Raw genomic sequence first — 26124 nt, forward strand, 5'->3', positions numbered from 1 at the left:
ACATCTTCTAGTGGGTCAGCAAATAGTATCTTCTCTTGGGAAGGTCCTTCCTTCAGGGAGGAAACTTGATTAAATAAACAAACATGCTATTAAATATTTGTTTAACTTACCTTATACAGGGGTAACAGAGAGAGCCTTACTCTCTTTATATTTTATGGCACTTCTTCTTAGTCATTTAATAGATATTTACTGAGTACTTAACTGAAAGTTGGCATAGTTCTAGTGCTATAGGGGTAGCAAGATGAATAAGAGTCAGTCTCCACGCTTACACAGCCTTAATTTAGAAGAGAAAATGGAGTCAGTACATGGATCACTAAAATGTGAGGCAGATTTTGATTAGTACCACAGGATCAGTATGACCAGAGTGCTGTAGGTATTCAAAGAGGAGCTGGGCCTTGAAGGCTGGAGTGTTGGAGATGCTATTGGTGCAGGGGAGGTAGGGGAGAGTGTGAATGTTTGGTTGTTCCTAAGGGGTCATGAGGAAAACCTTTGTGATCTCTTCCTCCTCGGAGGTTTTATGTATCTATGAGAAACACAGAGATGGGAAATTACAGAGTATGTTCAAAGAACTGAAGACTCAAGGGGTCTTCCATTAATGACAGAGTAGCTCCTATTTACCAACCCACCTGTCGATCACAACTGTAAACTCTGGACAAAATCTAAAAAATAACTATCTGGAATGCACTGTTGAGCAGCCAAAAGCATGGAGAAAGTGGAGTGCAGTTAACACTTGGAAGAAAGAATTTGACACTGGTGAATTTCTTATTTTTATAGTCTTCTGCCTGAGAGCAGTTCTAGTTAGCCTCATATGAGACATCTGAAACTCAATGGGAACCTGCAATATTCCTGGCTTGAAGAACCAAAGGAGAGTGACCATGGCAGCTGGAAAACAAGAGGAGAAATCATGGAAAGGAGAGATCCCCAGAGGAAAGTCCAGTATTTTCATGCAAACTCTGCCCACATCTTGTGCTAACCTGTGAACTATACATGCACTGCTAAGGCTAAAAAAACTGAACAGATATTTCAGTTGCTGCTCATCACAGAGGAGATGGATGGAGTTTGGAGTTTGAGACTAGCCAAGTTAATTACCTGCTAAAATAGCAACAACAAAAATTCAGTGTACTTCGGTGGAATATAAAAGAATCCTAAATTTCCACAACATTACCCACAATATCCGGACTACGGTCCAAAATTACTAGATGTTTGTAGACACTGGAAAATTTGACCTGTTTTAAAAGAGAAGAGATAATCTACAGAAACTGACTCTGAAGAGACACAGGTGTTGGAATTAGTGGCAAGGATTTAAAAGTAGTTTTTATATCTATACTCAAGGATATAAAGGAAAATATACTAATAATGAGTGAACCAATAGGAAATCTTAGTAGAGAAATTAAAACTATAAAAAAGAACCAAATGGAAATTTTAAAACTAAAAATTAAAAATTCTAGACCTGAAATTTTTAAAGTTTGCCGTAGGTACTTAATAGCAGATTGCAAATGGAAGGAGAGTCAGTGAACTTGAAGACAGATCAATAGAAATTTTGCATTCTGAAAAACAGAGAGAAAAAGATTGAAAAAAAGGAATGAAACCTCATGACATAGAAACTATATCAAAAGTCAAACTATATCATTGGAGTCCCAGAAGGAAAGGAGAGAGAGAATGGGCAGACATTTCTTTTTGAAAAAATAATGGCTGAAAGTTTTCCAAATTTAATAAAAAAGGTAAATTTACAGATTCCAGAAGCTCAACAAACCCATAGCAGATACAAAGAAAATCACTCTTAGGCATGTCATAGTCAAACTATTGAAAACCAAAGATAAAAAAAATTTCAAAGCAGCCAGGGGAACAACAATATGATTAAAGACTGGCTTCTCATCAGAATCAGTGGAGACCTGAAAATAGTGCAACAACATCTTTAGAGTGCTAAAAAGAAAAACCACACAATCCAGAATTCTCTTTCCAGAGAACTTAAGAGTCCTGGTTGGAACTTAGATTATATGTAGGAGAGTGGTGTGGGCCCAGACAGGATAGATGGGTTGAAGTCAGTGTAAAGGGGCTTGCATATCAGGTGATAGAGTTGGGATTCGAATCTTCATTGCCATAAAACAAACTAGTCATTATTTTTTAACAGATCTGGATAATCTGGCAAAGATGTACAAGATTGACACTGCTGCTGCCATATATGGAGACTTTGTGTGCCTTAGATGAAACTGCTCCTCAAGATGGGCATGGAGCTAAGTGAGCAAATCACGCTTTTATGTGGCAAAAAGGGTACCCTGTTGGATGCTGCCCCTCACCAGGGTGTGTGGCTTGGCAAACAGAGCATGGACTGGGTTTCTGCTCCTAATTGCCCCCTAAACCAGGTATACATGTTAAATTGGAAAGAACAAGGTGAATGTGAGAGAAATTTATAGATTGGATGCAGAGAAGCCTCAGGGCCAAGGACGAGCTACCAAGGACTCTGACGTTTTCAGTTTGGGTGACCAGAGGAATGACAGGACCCTTAACAGAAATACTAGAGGTAGAAGAAGGGAGCTTCTGAACAATTGGAAATCTAGGACTGAATCTAGGACTGAACAATTGGAAATCTAGGAAATGATCTGGAAGTCGTTTGTAGAGATGTGTTATTTTGGAGTCTAAAGGAGTCCGTGAAATCACCTGTTCTGACATCGAAAAAGGAAGAGATGAGGGGTACAGGTGGGGTTGCATAGTCTTATCACAGGAGTCAGTGGAAGTAGATAGAGCCAAAGTCCTAGTACAGATGAATCAAAGGAACAATAGGAACAATACAAATTTCCCACCATTTTATTGAAGAATTTTAAAAGGAAGTAATTTACCATTTTGGTAACATCTTGGGACTCGGATATTACTTTGTAGAAGGTCTTACTAGGCATATATAACAAGCTGCTGCTCTTAACCTAATGTAGCTGCTTTTCAGCCTTCACATGTGTGAAAAATTCTGTAAACTGTAAATTATTCACGCTCAGATGGAGATAGAAAATTTATCTTGCATACCAAAAGATATGCAAGATATTCTCAACTTCTTTCCTGAACTTTCTGCATTCCCTTATCATGTCCTAATACAAATCCAGATTGTTAAATATCCCCATCATTTTGGATCACCCTTTGCAATACATTCCTAGTCTGCTTTACTAAAGCTAGTGATGCTTTGCTTTTCTCAGGCTACTTCTTCATACCAATTTCCATTCAATTCCATGTTCATATAATAGATTTCTACTTCCCTACACTGGACACATTCCCTCTCATTGAAAACCTACCTTTTCTAAGAATACCACTCTCCACATTTAGTGCTATGCAACTGATGGATGCTCAGTATGTACTTGTTAACTAACAAAATTAAAAGAGGCTCTACTGTTTATTTTCTGAAGTTCTTACTGACAGTATCTCTCTCTGAATCCCTTTTGCCTCCTATTTAACTGAAAGTAAACTAAATAAAAAAACAAGCTTTGAAAGGAAATAGAAAAAGAATAATTTTTGCATGTATTTATTTATACTTTGATTCCAAAAAGTTATATGTGTGTACACAGACACACACATACACACACACATAGAATTAAATAGATTTTTTTTAAAAATTAGGGCAAAGGTAAAGAGAGAATAGTTAAGTTGAAAGACAGCAAAAGTTAGTATACATAAATCGGTGTCATAAACTTCTACAAAGTTCTTAAAATTGAACAATTAGGGGCCTGCCTGGTGGCGCAGTGGTTAAGTTTGCACATTCCACTTCGGTGGCCAGTTTGGATCCTGAATGCGGACCTAGCACCACTTGTCAAGCCATATTGTGGGAGATATCCCACATATAAAGCAGAGGAAGATGGGCACAGATGTTAGCTCATGGCCAGTCTTCCTCAGCAAAAAGAGGAGGATTGGCGACAGATGTTAGCTCAGGGCTAATCTTCCTCAAAAAAAAAATTGAACAATTAAATCAACTCTCAGCATCCTCTTAGACAAAGTAGGAAAAAGATATTCAGTAAGTTAGAAGAGAGAAGCAAATTAGTTACTCAGAAGAAGTGAAGATTTTTCTGGCACTTGGGCCTTTCCCCCTTTAGGGACTTCTGAAAGATGGCAGTGGACAATGTCCTCAGCCCCATTCCTGCTGCCGATATAAGTTTGTACCATACAGATTCTTATACACAAGCTAAGGGCATAATGACAAAGTACAGTTCAATGAAGCTAGTGCTATAGAGGTCAACAAGGTGCTTTCAAGTCAGCTTTTCTCTTTCTTTATCTAGCTTGATCCAGAGAAATAGTTTTAAATGTTTAGATATTGGATAAACTCTCATTCAAGCCTTTCATGAATGTTGTATCTTTAGTAAAATTTGGGAGCAGATAATTCAAGGTTGTTTTTTTGACAAGATGGAGTGAAGAATTCTGTTGGTCTTCGGTTTGAAGGGTTTGGCTCTTTGTGTATCCAGCAGCACAGAGAGGCACTCTACCTTGCTCTGATTCGCTTTTTAATATCTTTAGAATATGAATTAGCATTTTCCACCCAGTATTTCTGTGATTTGGAAAGCAGAATAGTGGGAGGAAGCATAATAACTCTCTGATACCCACTTCTTTTCCGACTCTGATTAGGCTTTTCAGATATCCAGATCTAAGAGGATTCCATTTCTCCCCAATGACCTCTCACAAGGAAAAGCGAAACAAAAATAACAAAATCTCTGCATTTGTAAGACTTTAACATGTTCAGAAGTCATCACTCTCAAATTTAAAATAAGTTCTTTGCTATTCTAAAGCCTTTTCTCTTTTCTCTTTAGTTTTCTAAATGTCACTTTTCATGCCTCTTAGCTCCGATTTCCAAAGGGAAAGGAAATTGATTGACCTTTCACTTCAAATGCACATGTAGGACCAGTAGCAAAGGGTACAGAACCTCTTCTTGCACCTTGTGGGTAATCTTTTCAGATTTCTTCTGGCTAGATCTCAAAGCAAGACAAATTTATAACACTGCCTTTCCTCCCACAGAGATGTAGCAAATACTGCCCTCTACTGCGGGGATGCTCAGGATAGCTCAATTAGTTAATGAGCAGGTGCTAGTCTTTGCTTACTGATTTCAGTGATTTTGGTAGAATTGTGTTGTTACTAATAACTTCATTATTACCATATACATTCCTATTAAAATCATTATATTTAAAAATAGAAAAAAGGATGGAAACATATTTTAGCCTTGGCCATATACATTTATTACCTTCTGTAGTCTGTATAATCAGATATCATAATGTCTGAGGCATTAATAATGTTTAAATTTCCATTTGTTTAGAACAAGTTAAGAAAATCCCTTTTCCAGCGGGAAATTAGAAGGGAGCTGTTATAGCATTATTTTAGTAAATAAATTTGTGGAATAATTCTAACAATGGTTGGGCTATTTTTCTTCCCCCGCCGATGTTCTTTTCAGTGTCTATTGGATTGTTAATATCTGGATTAGTCATTTCAAAGAACTAGCTGTTTGTGCAGCTAAAGAAAATTTTCCTCATTCTTTATTATGTTAAATGGTTAATTATACATGGTTAATTAACAGTAGAGGATCACATTAAATAAACTAAATACCTTCCAACCAAAAACGCCTTAAAGAAAGTAACTACTGAAATAGTTATACACACACACGCATATATTTGTATACGTCATGTTTTTGCAAAGTGTCATGCTATCTGTGTTCCTGGATATGAAGAATATGGGTCCTCTTATTAGGCTAAATGTCAGTATAATGCACTATTCAGCTCACTTGTGGTGTTCCCTTTTTTCAGAACCTGGTTTGCTTAGGATTGCCTTGAAGCTAAAGAGATTTTAGCAAGGGAGCCATGAGAAACAAAACCTAGTAATCCACAGTGTCCCCATGGCTTCTTATGAAATCTAAAGCTTAAACTTCTCATTACCTTAACTCAGAAACCTTAGATACCATGAGAGCTAGTAGGAGAGTCTGATCAGGTTAAGTAATCCCGTGGTGAGGGTAAATTCTAGGACGCGGTTACCCAACGTTTGTAAGGGAGGCTCTGAAGTCCCATTTCCCACAGCTTTACAAACCAGAGAAGCTGTCCTCTTTTTCATCAACTCTAGGCTGCTTTCTGACTATCCCTCATACTACAGTTAATTTGAAAACTTAGTCTAAATAAAGTACCTAGGCAGGATTTTCTAATTCCAGAAGTATCTGGATCCTTTCTAAGTGTTGGGCTCTGAGCTACACTAACTCATTCACTGTTGTTGATTCTGTTGGCTGGTTGAACCCAGCTTATCTCATCTCTAAAAGGAGCAATTCTTGACTTCCCTCAAATTTTAGATGTCTCTTAAACAGTTGACACTCCATCCTAGTCAGATGCCAGCTAATTGTTTAACAAATGATTGTCTGGTTTACTCAATCTCAGGTAGTTAGGATAACAATTTTTTTTTTATTGAGTTCATAATAGTTTATATCAATGTGAAATTTCAGTTGTACATTATTTCTTGTCTGTCACCACATAAGTGCTCGCCTTCACTCCCTGTGCCCACCCTTCAGCCCCCTTCCCCTGGTAACCACTGAACTGTTTGTCCATGTGTTTGTTCATATTCCACATATGAGTGAAATCTTATGGTGTTTGTCTTTCTCAGTCTGGCTTCTTTCGCTTAGCATAATTCCCTCTAGGTTCTTCCATGTTGTTGCAAATGGGATGATTTTGTCTTTTTTTATGGCTAAGTAGTATTCCATTGTATGTATATACCGCATTTTCTTTATCCAATTATCTGTTGATGGGCACTTGGATTGTTTCCATGTCTTGGCTATTGGGAATAGTGCTGCAATGAACATAGGGGTGCGTATGTTACTTTGTCTTGTTGATTTCATGTTGTTTGGGTAGCTGCCCAGTAGTGGGATAGCTGGGTCATATGATAGTTCTATTTTTAGTCTTTTGAGGAATCTCCTTACTGTTTTCCATAGTGGCTGCACCAGTTTGCATTCCCAGCAGCAGTGTATGAGGGTTCCTTTTTCTCCACACCCTCTCCAACATTTGTTATTTTTAGTCTTAGTGATGATAGCCATTTTAACAGGCGTAAGGTGGTATCTTCGTGTAGTTTTGATTTGCATTTCCCTGATGATTAGTGATGTTGAATATCTTTTCATGTGTTTATTGGCCATCTGTATCTCTTCTTTGGAAAAATGTCTGTTCATATCCTCTGCCCATTTTTTGATCGGGCTGTTTGTTTGTTTATTGTTCAATTGTGTGAGTTCCTTTTATATTATGGAGATTAACCCCTTGTCAGATATATGATTTGCAAATATTTTCTCCCAATTGGTGGGTTGTCTTTTTGTTTTGATCCTAGTTTCTTTTGCCTTGCAGAAGCTCTTTAGTCTGATGAAGTCCGGTTTGTTTATTTTTTCTTTTGTTTCCCTTGTCTGAGAAGACATGGCATTCGAAAAGATCCTTTTAAGTTCGATGTCAAAGAGTGTACTACCTATATTATCTTCCAGGAGTTTTATGGTTTCAGGACTTATCTTCAGGTCTTTGATCCATTTTGAGTTTACTTTTGTGTATAGTTACAGATTTTTTACCACTAGTTTTTATCATCTTATGGAGATGTTTTGCAGTTTTTATGTATTGCCTTGCAGTTGTATTGATGCTTTCATTCGGTGATGCTTATTAATAATAATGATGATGCTAATGATAATAATTTCCTGCCTCTTCATATTCTTCTAAACGTTGTATTTTTAACCTATCTCCACATTTTTCATTTTGGTTTTCTAGGCTGTAGGTTATAAGTCAGATGTTTTTGTGCCAATTGTTGGAGTTTTCCACTCCCCAAATGAACTGGAAGTATTCCCAGGAATGAACCTAGCACAGTGCTTTGCATGTAGTAGGCACTCAGTAGATCTGCTTTGAGGTGGCTTGTGTTTTGAGCAAGTTGTCAGTTCCAGAATCTCCAGGATTAGATATCTCCAGAATTTGGAGATCTATTACATACACAAAGCTAATCAAGTGGGGATGGGGAAAGGGTGCAATTGCCTCTAGTGTGCTGCTTGAATTTTTTGGTGAAGTCATTGTTTCTACAAAGTACATTGTTTCTGTTATTCTGTTAAAATAAGAATATGACGCCCCCCAAAAGAGTACTGTATTAGCCGTTATTATTTGGCCATAGAGGGATAGTTTAGCAAAGATCTGGCGCATTTAGGAAGAACTGGCCTCCTGCCATTGAGACTTTGTAAGTCAAGTAGTAAAACTTTGTAGCTCCCCGAAGAACACCTTCTGAAGTAGAATGTGGTAGTATTTTCCGGAATTGTGAGATATTTCCCAGCTGGGTGCTATAGACTTCATATTAATGAGATTTCTCATCCTAAGGTGCCAGATGACTAATCTTGGGAAATTATTTGCTGTACAAATACACACATTTCAGTGCTCTATTTTTCTAATTAGTATCTTTGTTAATTTGATGCACATAAGTTGTTTTAACATCAATTCACATGATATTTTTAGTTTGTTTTGAAAAGGACATATTCATCTGAATTCCACTCAAGCATTTTTTTTCTATTAAAAGGTACTTCTATTTAAGATATGAGGTATTGTCATTTCTCTGTAAACAAAGCAAGTTACCACAAATACTTGTATAATGAGGAGCTTTCAGGGTATCACTACGTAGAATTTGTAAAGAGGCGTCTATACAGATAAAGAGTAACCCTTAGGACAGTATAATCTAGACAGCGCTTGAAATAATAATCGTCCTACTTGAGCTGAAATAATGGTGGCAGAAGAAGCATTAGCCAGGCAGAGAAAAAAAGAAACTCAAGCTGACAGCTCATTCGTGTATGTTGAAGTGGATCAGCCACTCACTGCAGGGCAGAAGGCAGCCTGGTGGTAGCGCTCGTGCATTTCACGTTGGTGTAGCATTGAGTAAATCCCCACCCCTGGCACCAGGGTCAAACCGAAGCAGACAGCTTTTCTCATACTGTTGCTGTTTCTCAGGCAGGAGAAAGAAGACGTCAAGCAAGCTCTTTATTCCTAAAAGTTTGTTTGAGAAACTGTGCTACATATAATCCAGCTGTATACTCTCGGTAATTAAGGAAAACAAATGCTCTTTGCAAACTCATTATAGATTTAAAGTTCTTTAAGTTTTCATCAGGTTTCCACAGAAACAGAGTTTGAAACAATAGTCGAGAATGCACAAACCATCGAATAAGTGGATTTTAATTGTTCCTGTTCAGAAAATTATTCAGATAACCAGCCACATCAAAGACTATTAAACTTTTTAATTGCTCAGGTAGAAAGATGGAGAATGTCATCATTATCTATCATAAGAAGAACCTGCATTAGATAATGATACTTGAATTCTGAGCTAGAATAACATACTCAGGGATGCTACTAACTGAAGTGCCATTTAGTACTCAAAAATAATCATATGCTTTAATTATTCATAGGACACAATGCACGAATTTACAATACTAATTGTGATTTCAAAAAATGTCTTATGCTATGGTTTACTTACATATGAGATCAATTAATGCAAAACAAAAGTATAAATATTAGCAACTCCCTTTGATATTGTATGCTTGCAATTTAGTGATAGTGAGGTCAAGAGTGGAGAAATGTGTCTTCTCTGTGTTTTGCTAAGTTCTCGTAGGATTTAGTACAGTGCTTTGTATTAAGGATTCAGTAGTTATAATTGATTTTGAAGAAGACTTGGTGATAGTGTATTCAGTTTTCACCAATCTTGTATTATGCAAGCCTGAGTTCCCTGGGCTGTGCTAGATGCTAGGGACATGGAGGTAGATACGATAGTGCTGGCCCTGTTGGGACTCCCTGTCTTGAACAGGGGAGTAAGTGAGGGTGGCAACTGCAAATCTAAACAGATTTGTGACTCCTCAGGCTCTTTAATTTATGCATTTATTGAATATTTTACACATTCACTCTTCATTATTATTAGGAAAGATGCAGGGGACTAAATAGCTGAAAAACAAAAACCAATGTAAAGTATACAGACTTTGTTTGAATTAGTAAAGATCGCCAACATTGTTTTGCTACATCATTCTCTTTTTACCCTTTTTTGTTATAATGTATTTTGTTTCTCTCCCCTTTGGAAAATGCGGAAAAATCTAAAAAATAAACAGGATCAGAAGTCTCTAAGTCTATCACTTAGACCATTTAGAGATAACAATTATTAGCATTTTTTTACATATTTACTTAGCCTTTTTCCTACAAATGTATTTTGAGCAAAACAGACACCTTAATACAGTTATAATTTTGCATTATGCTTTTTTCACTTAGCTTTTTTACCAAAGTTTGTTTCCCTATCATAAAATATTTTTCATAAACACCATTATTTGTTGGCAACGTATTATTCCATTATATCCATGTGCCATAATTTATTGAGCATTCCTCTGTTGTTATATTTTAAAATTACTTTTTGGTTCGCATAGTTATAAATAATCCTTTTCTATAGCCTTTGGTTGCATTTCTGATGATTTCCTATAGATTGATTTCTAGAAGCAGAATGACTGGGTTAAGTTTATGTCTCTTTTTAGGACTCTGAGCTAATTTACTCTTCCAGCAGCAGTGACTGTCTTATGACATGCTTGCCAGCACTGAGTAGTATCATTTATTTTTCTTTGCAGAATTGCTATATGAAAAATATCTCTTCTTTTGTCTTTCTTTAGTTACTACTGAGCTTGACTATATTTTTCTTTTGTTTATTAGCCTCATACTTTTTATATTTTCTGTTCTGTGAATTGCATATTCAAATTCTTTATGCATTTTTCTGTTGGCATGCTCTTACAATTTCCGTTTTATTGCAGTCATTCCTTGTCTCCCCGATTCCTTTTTCATGTCAACTCGTTCTCTGTGGCTTTTTGTTTTTATTTGATTGAGTCCATGTTTTCTTACTTTCTGTAGGGATACCACATAATTTTCTGGCTTTTTTTCTTCTAGTTCTTGTATACAGTAAATCATAAGTTTTATTTTTGGAAATAAGTTTTCTACTACACCTTAAAAATTCCAAAATTGATTACAAAAATCAATGTATCATAAAATAAATGGCAATATCTGTGTTTACATATATTTATCAATTATGTAAAACTGATCTTTTGCTATAAAAGCTAGATCATATTTTTCTACATGTGCTGGACTTGTTAGTGTCTTCTAAAATGTGGGCTTTTCCTAGTAAATCTCTCTGCAGCAAGTACAGTATTTTGGTTAGCTATTGCTGCATAACAAATAACCCTTAAAATTCAGTGGCTTAACAAAATAAGCATTTATTATTGCTCTGTAGTCTACAGGTCAACTGGGAAGTTTCTTTTGATCTGTTTTGGGCTCACTTATGCATCTGCAGTCAGCTTTGCTGATCTTGGTTGGGCTTGCTCATCCGTTTGTGGGGCCAGCTGGCTGTAGACTGGCCTAGGATGCTTTCCCAGTTTAGGTAATTGGCTCTTCTTATGTCCCCTCCTCCTCCAGCAGGCCAGCTTACGTGGTACAATAGAGTGAGTGGAGGCATGCAAAGCCTCTTGAGACCTAAGCTCAGACGTGGAAAATTGTCACTTTTGTCTCCTTCTATTGGCCATGGTAAATTATAAGCCTGGCTCTGGTTAAAGAGTTGGTCAGAGAGACTCCATGTCTTAATGGGAGAGCTGGAAAGTCACAATCCAAAGGGTGTGGACAAGGAGGCAAGAACAGTAGGAGCCACTGCTGTAATCAGACTGCCCCACATAGGCATTCTTCATTTCTCCAAAAACATTTTAAATGGGTTTGAAATTATCATAATTTCCTGGAGAATTTTTTAGTTAATGCATTTGAATGCCCCACATACCTTTAAACACTGAATGCTATGGAAAGAGGAGATGAATAATCCTGTGGCAACAGTATCAACTTATCAGTCCTAGTGATCAGGATGTCACATCAAAAATGATACCATTTGTGAGGCACGTGGGGCTGTATAAGATGTTTGGCAGCGTCTATATGTGGTTTGGTGAAAACATTTGTTATATTCCTCTATATTGTATAATCATGAAAAGAAAAATAAATTTACAAAGATATTTTAGAATATATCAAATAATGAATTAGAATAAGACTTTCAAATAAAATCTTTTCAAATTTGTAATGAGAAAAGTTGCCTCCATGAACATAACTTTTAAAAAATAAGATTTGATGGGGCTAGCCCCGTGGCTGAGTGGTTAAGTTCGCGCGCTCCACTGCAGGCGGCCCAGTGTTTCGTTGGTTCGAATCCTGGGTGTGGACATGGCACTGCTCATCAAACCACGCTGAGGCAGCGTCCCACATGCCACAACTAGAAGGACCCACAACGAAGAATATACAACTATGTACCAGGGGGCTTTGGGGAGAAAAAGGAAAAAAAAAAAATCTTTAAAAAAAAAATTAACTTAAAAAAAAATAAGATTTGATGCTGAAAATGGCTAAATGCAGTTCCTGATTAAAAGTTTTTAGCGGGAATCTGAAGAAAATTTGAGAAAATTTTTTTTTCTTTTGTGAGGAAGATTGCCAATAAACTAATGTCTGTGCCAGTCTTCCTCTATTTTATGTGGGATGCCAACATAGCATGACTTGACGAGCAGTGTTAGGTCTGCACCAGGATCTGAACCCGCAAATCCCAGGCCACTAAAGTGAAGCGTGCAAACTTCACCACTATGCTACCGGCTGGCCCTGAGGAAAAATTATTTTTAATTTAATTTTTAATTTAATTTTTTAAATTGAGTTCATAATAGTTTACATCATTGTGAAATTTCGCTTGTACATTATTTCTTGTCTATCACCATATAAGTGTTCCCCTTCACCCCCTTGCCCACCCTCCAGCCTCCTTCCCCTGGTAACCACTGAACTGTTTTCTTTGTTCATGTGTTTGTTTGTATTCCACATATGAGTGAAATCATATGGTGTTTGTCTTTCTCAGTCTGGCTTCTTTCGCTTAGCATAATTCCCTCCAGGTCCTTCCATGTTGTTGCAAATAGGATGATTTTGTCTTTTTATGGCTGAGTAGTATTCCATTGTACATGTATACCACATCTTCTTTATCCAATCATCGGTAGATGGGCACTTGGATTGTTTCCGTATCTTGACTATTGCGAATAGTGCTGCAATGAACATAGAGGTGCATATGTTACTTTGAATTGTTGATTTCCTGTTGTTTGGGTAGATACTTAGTAGCGGGATAGTTGTGTCATATGGTATTTCTATTTTTAGTTTTTTGAAGAATCTCCATTCTGTTTTCCATAGTGGCTGCACCAGTTTGCATTCCCAGCAGCAGTGTATGAGGGTTCCTTTTCTCCACACCCTCTCCAACATTTGCTATTTTTAGTCTTAGTGATGATAGCCATTTAACAGGCGTAAGGTGGTATCTTCATGTAGTTTTGATTTGCATTTCCCTGATGATTAGTAATGTTGAACATCTTTTCATGTGTTTATTGGCCATCTGTATCTCTTCTTTGGAAAAATGTCTGTTCATATCCTCTGCCCATTTTTTGATCGGGCTATTTGTTTTTATATTGTTCAGTTGTGTGAGTTCCTTTTATATTATGGAGATTAACCCCTTGTCAGATATATGATTTGCAAATATTTTCTCCCAGTTGGTGGGTTGTCTTTTTGTTTTGATCCTAGTTTCTTTTGCCTTGCAGAAGCTCTTTAGTCTGATGAAGTCCCACTTGTTTATTTTTTCTTTTATTTCCCTTGTCTGAGAAGACATCGCATTTGAAAAGATCCTTTTAAATTCAGTGTCAAAGAGTGTGCTACCTATATTATCTTCCAGGAGTTTTATGGTTTCAGGACCTGTCTTCAAGTCTTTGGTCCATTTTGAATTTATTTTATGTATGGCGTGAGATAATGGTCTATTTTCATTCTTTTGCAAGTGGTTGTCCAGATTTCCCAACACCATTTATTGAAGGGACTGTCTTTTCTCCATTGTTTGTTCTTGCCAACTTGGTCAAAGATTAGCTGTCCATAGATGTGTGGTTTTATTTCTGGGCTTTCAGTTCTGTTCCACTGATCTGTGTGCCTGTTTTTGTACCAGTACCATGTCGTTTTGATTACTGTGGCTTTGCAGTATATTTTCAAGTTAGGGATTGTGAGGCCTCCAGCTTTGTTCTTTTTTCTCTGTATTGCTTTAGCAATTCAGGGTCTTTGGTTGCCCCATATGAATTTTAGGATTTTTTGTTCTATTTCCATGAAGAATGTCATTGGGATTCTGATTGGGATTGCATTGAATCTGTGGATTGCTTTGGGTAGTATGGAGATTTTAACTATGTTTATTCTTCCAATCCATGTGCATGGAATCTCTTTCCATGTCTTTATGTCATCATCTATTTCTTTCAATAATTTGTTCTAGTTTGCATTCTGTAAGTCCTTCACCTCCTTGGTTAAATTTATTCCTAGATATTTTATTCTTTTTGTTGTGTTTGTAAATGGAATTGTATTCTTGAGTTTCTCTTTCTGTAAGTTCGTTATTAGAGTATAGAAATGCAAGTGATTTTTTTTTTTTAAAGATTTTATTTTTTACCTTCTCTCCCCAAAGCCCCCCAGTGCATAGTTGTATATTCTTCGCTGTGGGTCCTTCTAGTTGTGGCATGTGGGACGCTGCCTCAGTGTGGTTTAATGAGCAGTGCCATGTCCGCACCCAGGACTCGAACCAACGAAACACTGGGCTGCCTGCAGCGGAGCGCGCGAACCCAACCACTCGGCCACGGGGCCAGCCCGAAAATGCAAGTGATTTTTGTAGGTTGATTTTGTACCCTGGAACTTTACTGTAGTTGTTAATTATTTCTAATAGTTTTCCCATGGGTTCTTTAGGGTTTTCTATATATAAGATCATGTCATCTGAACAGCCAGAGTATCACTTCTTTACTCCCTGTTTGGATTCCTTTTATTCTCTTCTCTTGCCTAATTGCTCTGGCCAAAATCTCCAGTACTATGTTGAATAAGAGTGGTGATAGAGGGCATCCTTGTCTTGTTCTTGTTCTCATAGGCATGGCATTCAGTTTTTCCCCGTTGAGTATGGTGTTGGCTGTGAGTTTGTCATATATGGCCTTTATTATGTTGAGGTAATTTCCTTCTGTCCCCATTTCGTTAAGAGTTTTTATCATAAATGGCTGTTGGATCTTGTCAAATGCTTTCTCTGTGTCTATTGAGATGATCATGTGGTTTTTATTCCTCATTTTGTTAATGTGGTGTATCACAGTGATTGATTTGCGGATGTTGAACCATCCCTGTGTCCCTGGTATGAATCCTACTTGATCATGATGTATGATCTTTTCGATATATTGCTGTATTCGGATTCTCAATATTTTGCTGAGGATTTTTGCATCATGTTCATCAGCGATATTGGCCTGTAGTTTTCCTTTTTTGGATTGTCCTTGTCAGGCTTTGGTATCAGAGAGTTGGCCTCACAGAATGTGTTAGGAAGTGTTCTGTCTTCCCTAATTTTTGGAACAGCTTGAGAAGGATAGGTATTAAATCTTCTCTGAGTGTTTGGTAGAATTCTCCAGGGAAGCCATCTGGTCCTGGGCTTTTATTTTTTGGGATGCTTTTGATTACTGTTTCAATCTCTTTACTTGTGATTGGTGTATTCAGATTATCTATTTCTTCTTGATTCAGCTTTGGGAAGTTGTAGGAGTCTAAGAATTTATCCATTTCTTCTAGATTGTCCATTTTGTTGGCATATAGGTTTTCATAGTATTCTCTTATGATCGTTTGTATTTCTGTGGTATCTGTTGTTATTTCTCCTCTTTCATTTCTAATTTTATTTATCTGAGCTTTCTCTCTTTTTTTCTTTGTAAATCTAGTTATGGGTTTGTCAGTTTTGTTTATCTTCTCAAAGAACCAGCTCTTTGTTTCACTGATCCTTTCTACTGCCCCTTTTGTTTCAATTGCATTTATTTCTGCTCTGATTTTTATTATTTCTCTTCTTCTGATGACTTTGGGCTTTGTTTGTTCTTTTTCTAATTCAGTTAGGTGTAGTTTGAGATTGCTTATTTGGGATTTTTCTTGTTTGTTAAGGTGAGCCTGTATTGCGATGAATTTCCCTCTTAGTGCCAATTTTGCTGCATCCCTTATGAGTTGGTATGGTATGTTTTCATTTTCATTTGTCTTCAGAGATTTTTTTGTTTTCTCCTTTAGTTTCTTCAATGATCCACTGGTTGTTCAATAGCGTGGTGTTTAGTCTCCACATCTTTGTCCCTTTCTCAGCTTTTTTCTTGTGATTAATTTCTAACTTCATAGCATTGTGATCAGAAAAGATGCTTGTTATCATTTCAGTATTCTTAAATTTTTTGAGGCTTGCCTTGTTTCCCAAGGTATGGTCTATCCTTGAGAACATTCCATGTGCACTTGAGAAGAATGTGTATTCTGCTGTTTTTGGATGGAGTGTTCTGAATGTGTCTGTTAAGTCCAACTGGTCTATCTTTTCATTTAATTCCACTGTTTCCTTGTTGATTTTCTGTGTGGATGATCTATCCACTGATGTGAGTGGAGTGCTGATGTCCCCTACTATTATTGTGTTATTATTAATATCTCCTTTTAGGTTTCTTAATAGTTGCTTTATGTACTTTGGTGCTCCTGTGTGGGGTGCATAGATATTTATAAGTATTATGTCTTCTTGGTAGAGTGTCCCTTTGATCATTATATCCTGCCCCTCTTTGTCTCTCTTTACCTGTCTTATCTTGAAGTCTGCTTTGTCTGATAGGAGTATCGTGACACCTGTTTTCTTTTGTTTGCCATTAGCTTGGCGTGTCATCTTCCATCCCTTCATTCTGAGCCTGTGTTTGTCATTGGAGCTGAGATATGTTTCCTGGAGGCAGCATATTGTTGGGTCTTGTTCTTTAATCCATCTCACCACTCTGTGTCTTTTTGTTGGAGAATTCAATCCATTTACATTTAGGGTGATTATTGATATATGAGGGCTTAATGCTGCCATTTTATCACTCATTTTCTGGTTTTCCTGCATTTCCTTTGTTTCTGGTCCCATGTGTTTCAGTCTACCAACTGGGTTATGTAGTTTTTTATGTTGGGTTTCTTTGCTTTCTCATTATTTATTATTTGTGTCTCCATTCTACTTATTTGTTTAGTGGTTACCCTGAAGTTTATAAAATCTCGTAAATAAGACAGTCCATTTTCTGATGGCCTCTTATTTCCTTAGACTAAACTGATTCAGTCACCTCCCTCTTCCCATCCTATGTTGTTTTTGTCACATCTTATTCCATCTTGTTTTGTGAGTTTGTGGTTAAAATGACAAGATTTTCTTTGTTTTTGGTGTTTTCCTTCCTTTTATCTTTAATGTTATACTTGAGTATTTGCTAACATTTTCTGATGTATGGCTACGATTTTCTGATTTTGTCTACCTATTTATCTCCTTCCTTTGTGCTTTGTAACCCCTTTCTCACTTTTTTTTTTTCCCAGTATGAGGGCGGATTTCTTGTAGGGGGTTCTTGTGGCTACAAACTCCCTTAGCCTTTGTTTATTTGGGAAAGTTTTAATTTCACCATCATATCTGAAAGACATTTCGCTAGATAATGTATTCTTGGCTGAAAGTTTTTGTCCCTCAAAGATTTGAATATGTCATTTGAGTCTCTCCCAGCCTGTAAGGTTTCTTCAGAGAAGTCTGCTGAAAGCCTGACAGGGGTTCCTTTGTGATTTACTTTCTGGTCTGGAGATTTAATATAATCTTTGATATTGCTTGAGGGCATGGCTTTGTTTTTTTGCATTGTGATATTATTTGGTCACAGTTACCACCTATCGCCACTGGGTGGGTGTCAAGAGCTGCATATTCGGAGCCCTCTGCATTCTGCTGCGATCCCAGCCACTGGAGCCAGTGCTGGGCAGGTGGGGGAAGGGGCTCTTTCTCCTAGGTGCCCTCAGGGTTTTCTCGCTCTGCCCTCACTATCTGCTTTCCTGGAGTTTTGGCTTGATGAAGTCACCCCCCCAGTAGCTTTCACCTTGGTAGGGGGGCCTTCCCCTAGGCTGCGAGGGACCTCAGGGATCTTTGATGTTTCTGTGAATATGTGCACCCTCCCTGCTTCCTTCCCTTTTGGATGCTGCATGCAGTCCCAGATCACAGTCTTTTAGGGAGGGAGCGAAGTTTTCTCTTACCCCATTCCACCTCCTTTGAGGGGGGCTCCAGCCTCTCCGCCTTCTGGTGTATGGCTGCGTGGGTCTCTCAGATGTCTTTTGTGTTGTGCTGATGTCCTCTATTGGAATATGAATGTCTTTTTCGTTGTATCATGGACGGGAGAGATCACTGGGAGAGCTCACTCTGCCGTGATGCTGACATCACTCTTGAGAAGTCCCAAGGAAAAACTTTTGATAGTTACTATCTTGTGTGAATGAGAATCTTTGTTCACACAGGAGGTGTTAGAAAGTCTTCCACTTCAATAGTGGTGGACTCTTTGTCAGAAATTTGTACCAACCTTGTAGTTGGGACAACAAAGGGAGCTGGATGAAATACGTATTAGGACAGGCTACCTGCTGAAACAAACAGTCCCAAAATCTCTGGGACTTAACAAATAAACATGTGTTTCTTGCTCATATCACCATCCAGTGCAGGTTGGCCAAGAAACTCTGCTCCATGCGGTCCTTCATGGATCCAGGCTTCATCTCACTTGTGCCTCTACCCTCCTTTAAGTCCTCAAAGCCCTCTCTTTTGAGCCAGCAGATGAGTAAAGGAAGTGAGGGTTCTGTGTGGGAGGTTTTTATGGGCCAGATCAAGAAGTGATGCATATCACTTACTCTTACATTCCACTGGCCTGAACTTAATCATACGGCCACACCTAAATGCAAGAGAGGCTGGGGAATATAGACAAGCTCTGTGCCCAGGAAAATGAGGAAAACAGGGATATTGATGAGCACTAGCAATCTTCTTTTAAAAAGTGAGCTGAGCTTAACTGAGCTTACTTTTGGCAGCCTCACTGAGTTAGTGGGACAGAAGTCAGGAACTAGGGCAGCTAAGGATGTGACCTGGTAAACTGCTCCCCACTTTGGATGGAACCCTGCAGACCTGCACTCTAGGAGTAAGTATGGACCAGAAGTAAACCAGCTGTCTTGTGGACTTCAGTCACACTTGTGTGAGCCGAGTATCTCAGAATACTTCCAGTCTTGAACTTGGACTTTTTTTCTACAAGTATTTTTTTCCAAAGATAAGTCCACTACACAAAGATAGCCAGATATATGAGGAGACAAGACACTATGGATGTGAACAAGCAAATGCAAAAACAATAAAATTAGCGACACCAGATATTGGAATTAATGAGTCCATATTTTAAATAACTAAGCTTACATGTTCAAAGAGATTTTTTTAAAAAAAGCTAGGCTTGGAAATTTAAGTGTAGAAATTCTAGAACTGTAAAGTACAATAACCAAAATTAAGAACTCAATGGATGAGTTGAAGAGCAGATAAAACACAGCTAGGGAGAAATATAGTGGACTAGAATATCAGTCAGTGGAAACCATTCAAAAGGAATCATGAAGGGGCTGGCCCTGTGGCTGGTTGGTTAAGTTCATGTGCTCTGCTTCAGCCAGTTCGGATCCTGGGCGTGGACCTAGCACTGCTCATCAAGCCATGCTGAGGCAGCGTCCCACATGCCACAACTAGAAGGACCCACAACTAAAATATACAACTATGAACTGGGGAGGCTTTGGGGAGAAGAAGGAAAAATAAGTAAATAAATAAAATCTTAAATAAAAAAATGAGTCATGAAGAAGTGAAAAAAGGAAAATACTAAAGAAAGGATAAAAGAAATGGAGAATATGAAGTTTAACTTGGGTTCATTTAGAGTACCAGAAGGAGAAGAGAGAGAGAATGGAGTAGAGGCAATATACACTTACAGACGGACTGGATAGTGTGTGACGTTTATGGAGAAAAGGAACAGTGACAACACACTAATCCTCAAGCTTACGTGGAGAAAAGTTGCTCAAATTAAGACACGATATAAACAGGAACATACCAACCTGGACTGTGACGTGGAGTTTGATGCTACTAGGCCTTTGATCTGGGGAGCTCGTGCGCTTGGCTGTGAGGGCTAACCACGAACTATGTGGGAGTGTTGCCGCTCACCCCATCCCCTCCCTCCCTCTAGTCGCCCGAGTGTGAAGAATCGTTAGCTGAGTGTAACTATAGAACCGAAGTCAGATTTCATCCCAAATATCAAATCCTTTATCCTTTTGTCAAAATTTAAAGGAGAAAATATATGTTCAGCTTATGTTTTATTTTCTTTTTAAACACTCCTGAAAAAAATTCCACTTCTATAGATTAAGAAAACTTACGGGGAAAACATAGAAATGTCCATGACGAAACTGATATTTTGATCTCACACAGGTGAGATGTAGATGATAAGATGCCCATTATAAAAATGACCTCCAAAAAAAGCATTATGGTTTTTGCTGTTTAAAAGTAACAACACAAGTTCACTGTAGAAAAAGAGCAAAAAAGTATAAAAGAAACAAAATTGATCTTGTATGCCACCACCCAAAGATAAACACTGTTAACATTTTGGTCTATATCTTTCTAGACTTTTCCTACATATATATTAGGATATACAACAAAGGCTTGCCTTGGGAATGGGAAATTTGGGCCAAGTAAGAAGAAGTGGGATTTTTTTTGTAGGTACTTCAGTTATTTTGGAAATAAATGTGTATAAAAGAAGGAATAGGCCTGTCCCCCAGGCTATGTTGTATTTTATTCATACATTGACTCACTTATTCATTCAGTAAGTAATAAGCACTTCCTATGTGCCGTGTACTGGGTTAGGGGCTGTTCATTATGTGAGCCTGGGGGTTCCCCCCACATGTGGTGCTAATGGTGTTACCAAAAGACGTGTGGGAGGGAGAGGGCCTGAGGCAGACGGTATTTTTGTTATGTACATATGACTTCATATGGGTCACATGGGGTGGGGAGAATATTTTGATGGACCAGAGACAGCAGGAAGGACCGGAGGGAGCGGCTCTTACCTCCTGTGTGCAAAGGCAGCGGCAGACTGGAGTCCGTTGAGCTGTTCACTTGTTAGGCTGCCTAGCTTCATGAGCTGAGGAAAGGGTTAGTTAATAGTTAAGAAAAGAATAACTACTGTTTATTAAGTGTCTGTCGTATGCCAAATAGCATACTATGCATGTATCATTTCATTTACTTCTCACATGAACTCTGTAAATTAATAACTAGCATTTATTGAGTACGTACTGTGTGACAGCTACTGTTGTAAGAGTTTACATGCAGTCAGTATGTCAACTCCTCGGGACAAACCTGTGAGACAGGTCATGTGAGGACCCCCCTTTTACAGATGAGGAAATGAAGTTCAGAGAGACTTGCTCGAGGTGACTGGACATGACAGACCAACGATTCCAAAGTCTCTACCGTATTTCTGCCCACAACTGTTTAATTTATTTAATTAATGAAAAATAGTGTCTCTGATTAATAAGAAACCCCATCTCTTACCGAATTCACTCCTGGAAGTTTGAATGTCATTTCTTAGATACTTCACATCGAAGCCAGGATAAAACACACTCTTTAAATATCTGCTAAAAAAGCCCTTCATATTTTAAATTAATCTTAATTTTGTTGGAGCTGATTTCTTTTGGGAAAAGACTTCCTTCTTCAATTAATACATTTCATTCTTCTTTCCTATGTTTTTAAAGAAAAAAGTAATATTGCTGTCTCTCCATGGCCTAAATTGGGATTTCTTTGGCAACTGGTAGGCTCTACGTTTTTTAATGACTGTTTTTTTAATTGTGGTAAAATCAGAGATAAGATAAAATTTACCGTTTTAATCATTTTTAAGTGTACAGTTCAGTGGCATTTAGTACATTCACGCCGTTGTGCCACCATCACAATTCTCCATCTCTAGACCATTTTCGTCGTCCCTAACTGAAATTCTGTACCCATTAAACACTAACTCCCATCCCCCAATGACTGCTGTTTTTAAAGGAGATAGATAACTATATTGAGCTTGGTTTTCTTTATTTGAATGAGCACATAATTGTTTTAGGAATATGAAGGAAAGGAATATTTGCCAGTATAATGGTAAATGCAGAACCTACTGACAAAGATATATAATTTGTAAAAATAGCTGAGTGGGCAAAATTCTGATTTTCAGTTGCCCTAGGCACTTGAGGGCACTTCTGATAATGATTTTCCTTGGGCATGTAGTTATACTGATAGAAATCACATCCACGCATAAAGAGTGAGCCTAATTATACATAACTACATACCTAAGATGCAGTTTTACATTTGTTTACATATACTTTCTGATTTACAAAAGATGAGACACTAAATTCTAACTGATCTCAAAAAAGTAGTGTGTGCCACCCTCAGAACATGAGAGTCTTATTGTGTGAATTATCCCTTTTATGTGAAGATGCTGTATCTTGCCTTTCCCTTCCCCCTTTTGGGAATTGTTTTCATGACATGAGGATTCCACAGTCTCATCCAGCCCCTGCTGTGACTCTGAGGGCAGGCAAATGCACAAAGGCTGATTTAGGGTTTGGGATGTAGTCGGTGGTGGAGCAAAACTAACTGGTCCTATTGAGAATGTCACTTCTTTACATCCTCAACTCGTTTGTACTGAGCCCAATCATTTGAGCTCAAAATAATAAAAATAAAAAGCAGCCAAAATGATTTGAATGCGAATATATGCCCCAGGCACTGTGCTAAATGTTTTACCTTTGTTACATCATTTAGTCCTCAAAATCCTCTGAGATAGGATTCAAAGTCCCGTTTTACAGGTGGGAAAACTAAGGAACAGAAAGATGATGTAACTTGCCAAAGGCGCACAGTAACTCAGTAACAGACTGAGGATTGAAACCTGGGCCGTCTGGAGCCCTTGCTCCCAGCTACTCTGTTAACACATGGGCCTGGTCCATAAATTGACAGCAGGGGTCCTTCATAACAGAGTCAAGCTTAAACCAAAAATATATACACACTCGAGCCCCTACATGGGTGAAGCGAGCAGGGGAGTCCCAGCTGAGGTCAGGCATGGGCATGTAGGTAAAGGCTCTCCAGCCAGGGGAGGGAAGTGAGAACGACAAGGGTCAGCTCCTTTTGGCCCCGTTTGTTACCTGGTTGGTGAGAGGAGATGGGAGGAAGGGACATCACTAAGCAAATTTCCAAGGGAGTCAGGTCATTCTTTGTGCTCTCTCTCTAGTTTTGTGCCCCTCTGCCCTAGGTCTTGTGTTTGCTGTATCCTCCTTAGAACTGCTCGCCCTTGAGGGAACCACTTCTCCAGAGCGTCACTCTCTGATTTACTCTTACGTCCCCACGTCTCCATGAGCGGTATTCTTTCCTGAGCGTAACTGATTTCAGCTGGTTGTTAGGATAGCTGGGGGCTTAAATGAATGAACTCTAAGCTGAGAATGGCTCTCCCCTTCCTCATAATTCTCCCAGGAATGTAGCCAGATCTATATTTCTGAAAGAAGTTTTAATGCAAATAACTCCCCAAGTGAGGGAGACATTTCTAGTGGGGAAGATATTGATGGATTCTGCCAGAAATTGAAGATGCTGAGCCAACTGTGTCCTGGGGATGGGTCATGATGATCCAGGAGCTTTCAGAGGGGCCTCAGAGCAGCTCCAGCCCCGGTTAGTCTCTGGCCTCCTCCACATTCAAGAGGGCCAGAAACATGCTCCTGGTTCTTGCCACAGGGCGCAGTCATGCTCATGCAACTTAAAATGAGGAGAGGGAACATTTCCTGAGAATGTTCCTAACCTCAAAGAATGTGTTTGCAGATAACTTTCATAATTTTCATGAGTTAAATTTATGTTTCAGGAATAAGAGCCTTACATCTGTAGGTGGCACCTTTGTGGATAATCTTGTGGACTGTGAGAGTTGTCCCCTCCTCGTATGAAGAGATAGCATGCTGTGCCAGACTATGCCCCCATTCTCCGTCTACTTCTGGTCATTAAAAGCCTCTTGTATTTCCTACAGAGGTTAGCAATGTTTACTACACTGCAAGTGAATAATTGTGCCTCAAATTAAATGAAAAATATTCTCTGATGATTTTCATACTGAAGTATAGTCTTTATTTCAAAATGGTGACATAATATTCAGCATGCCATTATAAGATAGCTCCATTTAACAATAGTGACAGTTTCCAGTTGAGTCATGGGAAGGGTTTGTTAGGATGTGTTTAAAGTTTATAAATAAAGAAATTGAAGACTGCATTTAGGATGGGGTCCTACTAGGTACCAGCTGAGGCGGCTCGAGGTATTCCTTCACTCCCCACCATGCTCTTGTCTTCTTTCTTGCCTACTTGTTACATCACTATTACAGCATAGTATGCACTGTCCTTAGCCTGTTGTGAAAACACTATCCCATTTGGTCAAGTGACCCCAAAACTACCACCTAGATTACACCATGACAAGAAAAAGGTGTTTTCAAGTTAAACTAATCCAATGGCAAGCAGAATTGGTTTATTTCAATTTTCTATTCTTTATTTCATTTTAATTACAGCCACTTGGAGCCAGTGACTATTTGGAGCTATCAAAGAATTTTGACACGGTATTTTTACGAAACATTCCACAATTTACGCTGGCAAAGAGGACTCAAGCTCGAAGATTCATAACACTCATTGATAACTTTTATGATTTCAAGGTGAGGATGTAGTACATCTTGTCAAGACTCAGCATTCTGGACTGTGGAGCCAGGTTGCCTGGGCTGGAATCCTGGTCCACCACTTACTTCACTTCCTGTGCCTCAGTTTCCTCATCTGCAAATCAGGAATGATAACAGTATTTACTTCAGAGAGTTGTTGTGAGGACAAAATAAGCTGATCCATGTAAAGCATTTAAAATGCTTGGCACAAGCTGAATGCTGGATAAACACTATTAGCGGCAGTATAGTAACCCTCCCATCAGAAGACACTCTGCTGTGTTAATGATTCTGTCATCCAGCTAGACATGTCATGTGCCCTGTCCATGCTGGTGTACAACAGAATGCCTTCCCTGGATTGAGTGCTCAATAAATATTTGTTGCCTGAATAAATCATCGGACTGATAAAATAATGAATAAACAAATGGGTGAATGACTAAAGGACCCTCCTCAGTATTGGAGCTTTCTCTCCCTATGACCCAGAGACCCCAGTAACTGGCATGGTACAATTTTGTTGTTTGTTTTTTAATCTGTGTGTTTTAAGCGTGAGTTGCAGAGCGACGATCCATTCCTCAGAGGCAGGATAGCTGAGTGGTTAAGGGGTGGGCTGTGGGGCCAGCTGTCTACCTTGAAGCCTGGCTTCACCTCCTCAGCTTCAATTGCCTTCTGTAGAGAAAGGGGATCATGATGGTACTTATCTCATACGGGTGTTGTGAGGACTAAATGAGCATGTGAAACACTTAGAACACTGTGTGGCATATAGCATATAGGGAGGTTTCAGGGAGGGCGAGCCACTGCACTATTAATAGGATATATCTGTAAATATACATTTTCAGTAAAAGTGTAAGTACAACTTCCAATTAGAGTTAATTTAAAAATTGTTTTACTGTTAGAGACAATTTCCCTCCCTATTCCTTATACAGAAATGGATAGAGCAGTGATTCTAAAATTGAAGGGACTTTGAGGGGAGGAGGAAAGTACCAGAATCTGCTGGGAGGGAGAGGTGAGATTTCAATGCTTCATTTATTCATTCATTCATTCATTCCCTCAACAACCTTTATCATGCCCAGCACAGTGCTAAGCACTAGAAATTCAATGACAAGCAAAGCTGGATGTGGCACTTGCCTTCATGGAGCTTATAGTCTTGTGAAGGAATATTAATCAGATGTCCACACAGTTAAACGTAAAGTTGCCACTGTGGGATGATCTCTTGGAAAGAGAGAAAGGAGTTTGCTGGGAGAGTAAACTGATCTTTGTGTGTGTGGGGGCGGGGAGCATGTGGAAGTCCTGCTCAGGACCACCTGCATCAGAATCATCTGGGCTATTTAAGATCTGGATTCCAGAGCCCACCCCACCCCCAGCCCAGCAAATGAGGCCTAATCCTCGGGGATGGGGTCTGGAACCTGCATGTTCACAAGCTCCTCAAGTGCTTTTCATAGACGCTGAGAAGTGAGGGCTGAACTCCATGTGCAGGGTGGAAAGGGTTGCTGGGGTGAGGACTTTGCAGCAAAGGCCCTGTGATGGACCGGAGCATGAAGGGCAGGCAGCGTGGCTCTGGGGCAGCACTGACGGGAGCCTTCCTTAGTGAG

General features: G+C 38.8%; 1 protein-coding gene across 2 annotated transcripts in view; it reads left to right on the forward strand.

Moving 5' to 3' along the window:
• Positions 1–26124, forward strand: part of AFG1L (AFG1 like ATPase) — a 196164-nt gene that overhangs the window by 164613 nt on the left and 5427 nt on the right. The window contains exon 11 of one of the 2 annotated variants that reach the window (XM_001503984.7): positions 24398–24538. The exons of the other annotated variant lie outside the window; for it this stretch is intronic. Within the exon in view, the coding sequence (XP_001504034.2) occupies positions 24398–24538 (141 nt within the window). The remainder of the gene's footprint in view (positions 1–24397; positions 24539–26124) is intronic. 2 annotated transcript variants of the gene reach the window in all.

This window comes from Equus caballus, chromosome 10, assembly GCF_041296265.1.
Source record: "Equus caballus isolate H_3958 breed thoroughbred chromosome 10, TB-T2T, whole genome shotgun sequence".
NCBI classification, from domain to species: Eukaryota; Metazoa; Chordata; class Mammalia; order Perissodactyla; family Equidae; genus Equus; species Equus caballus.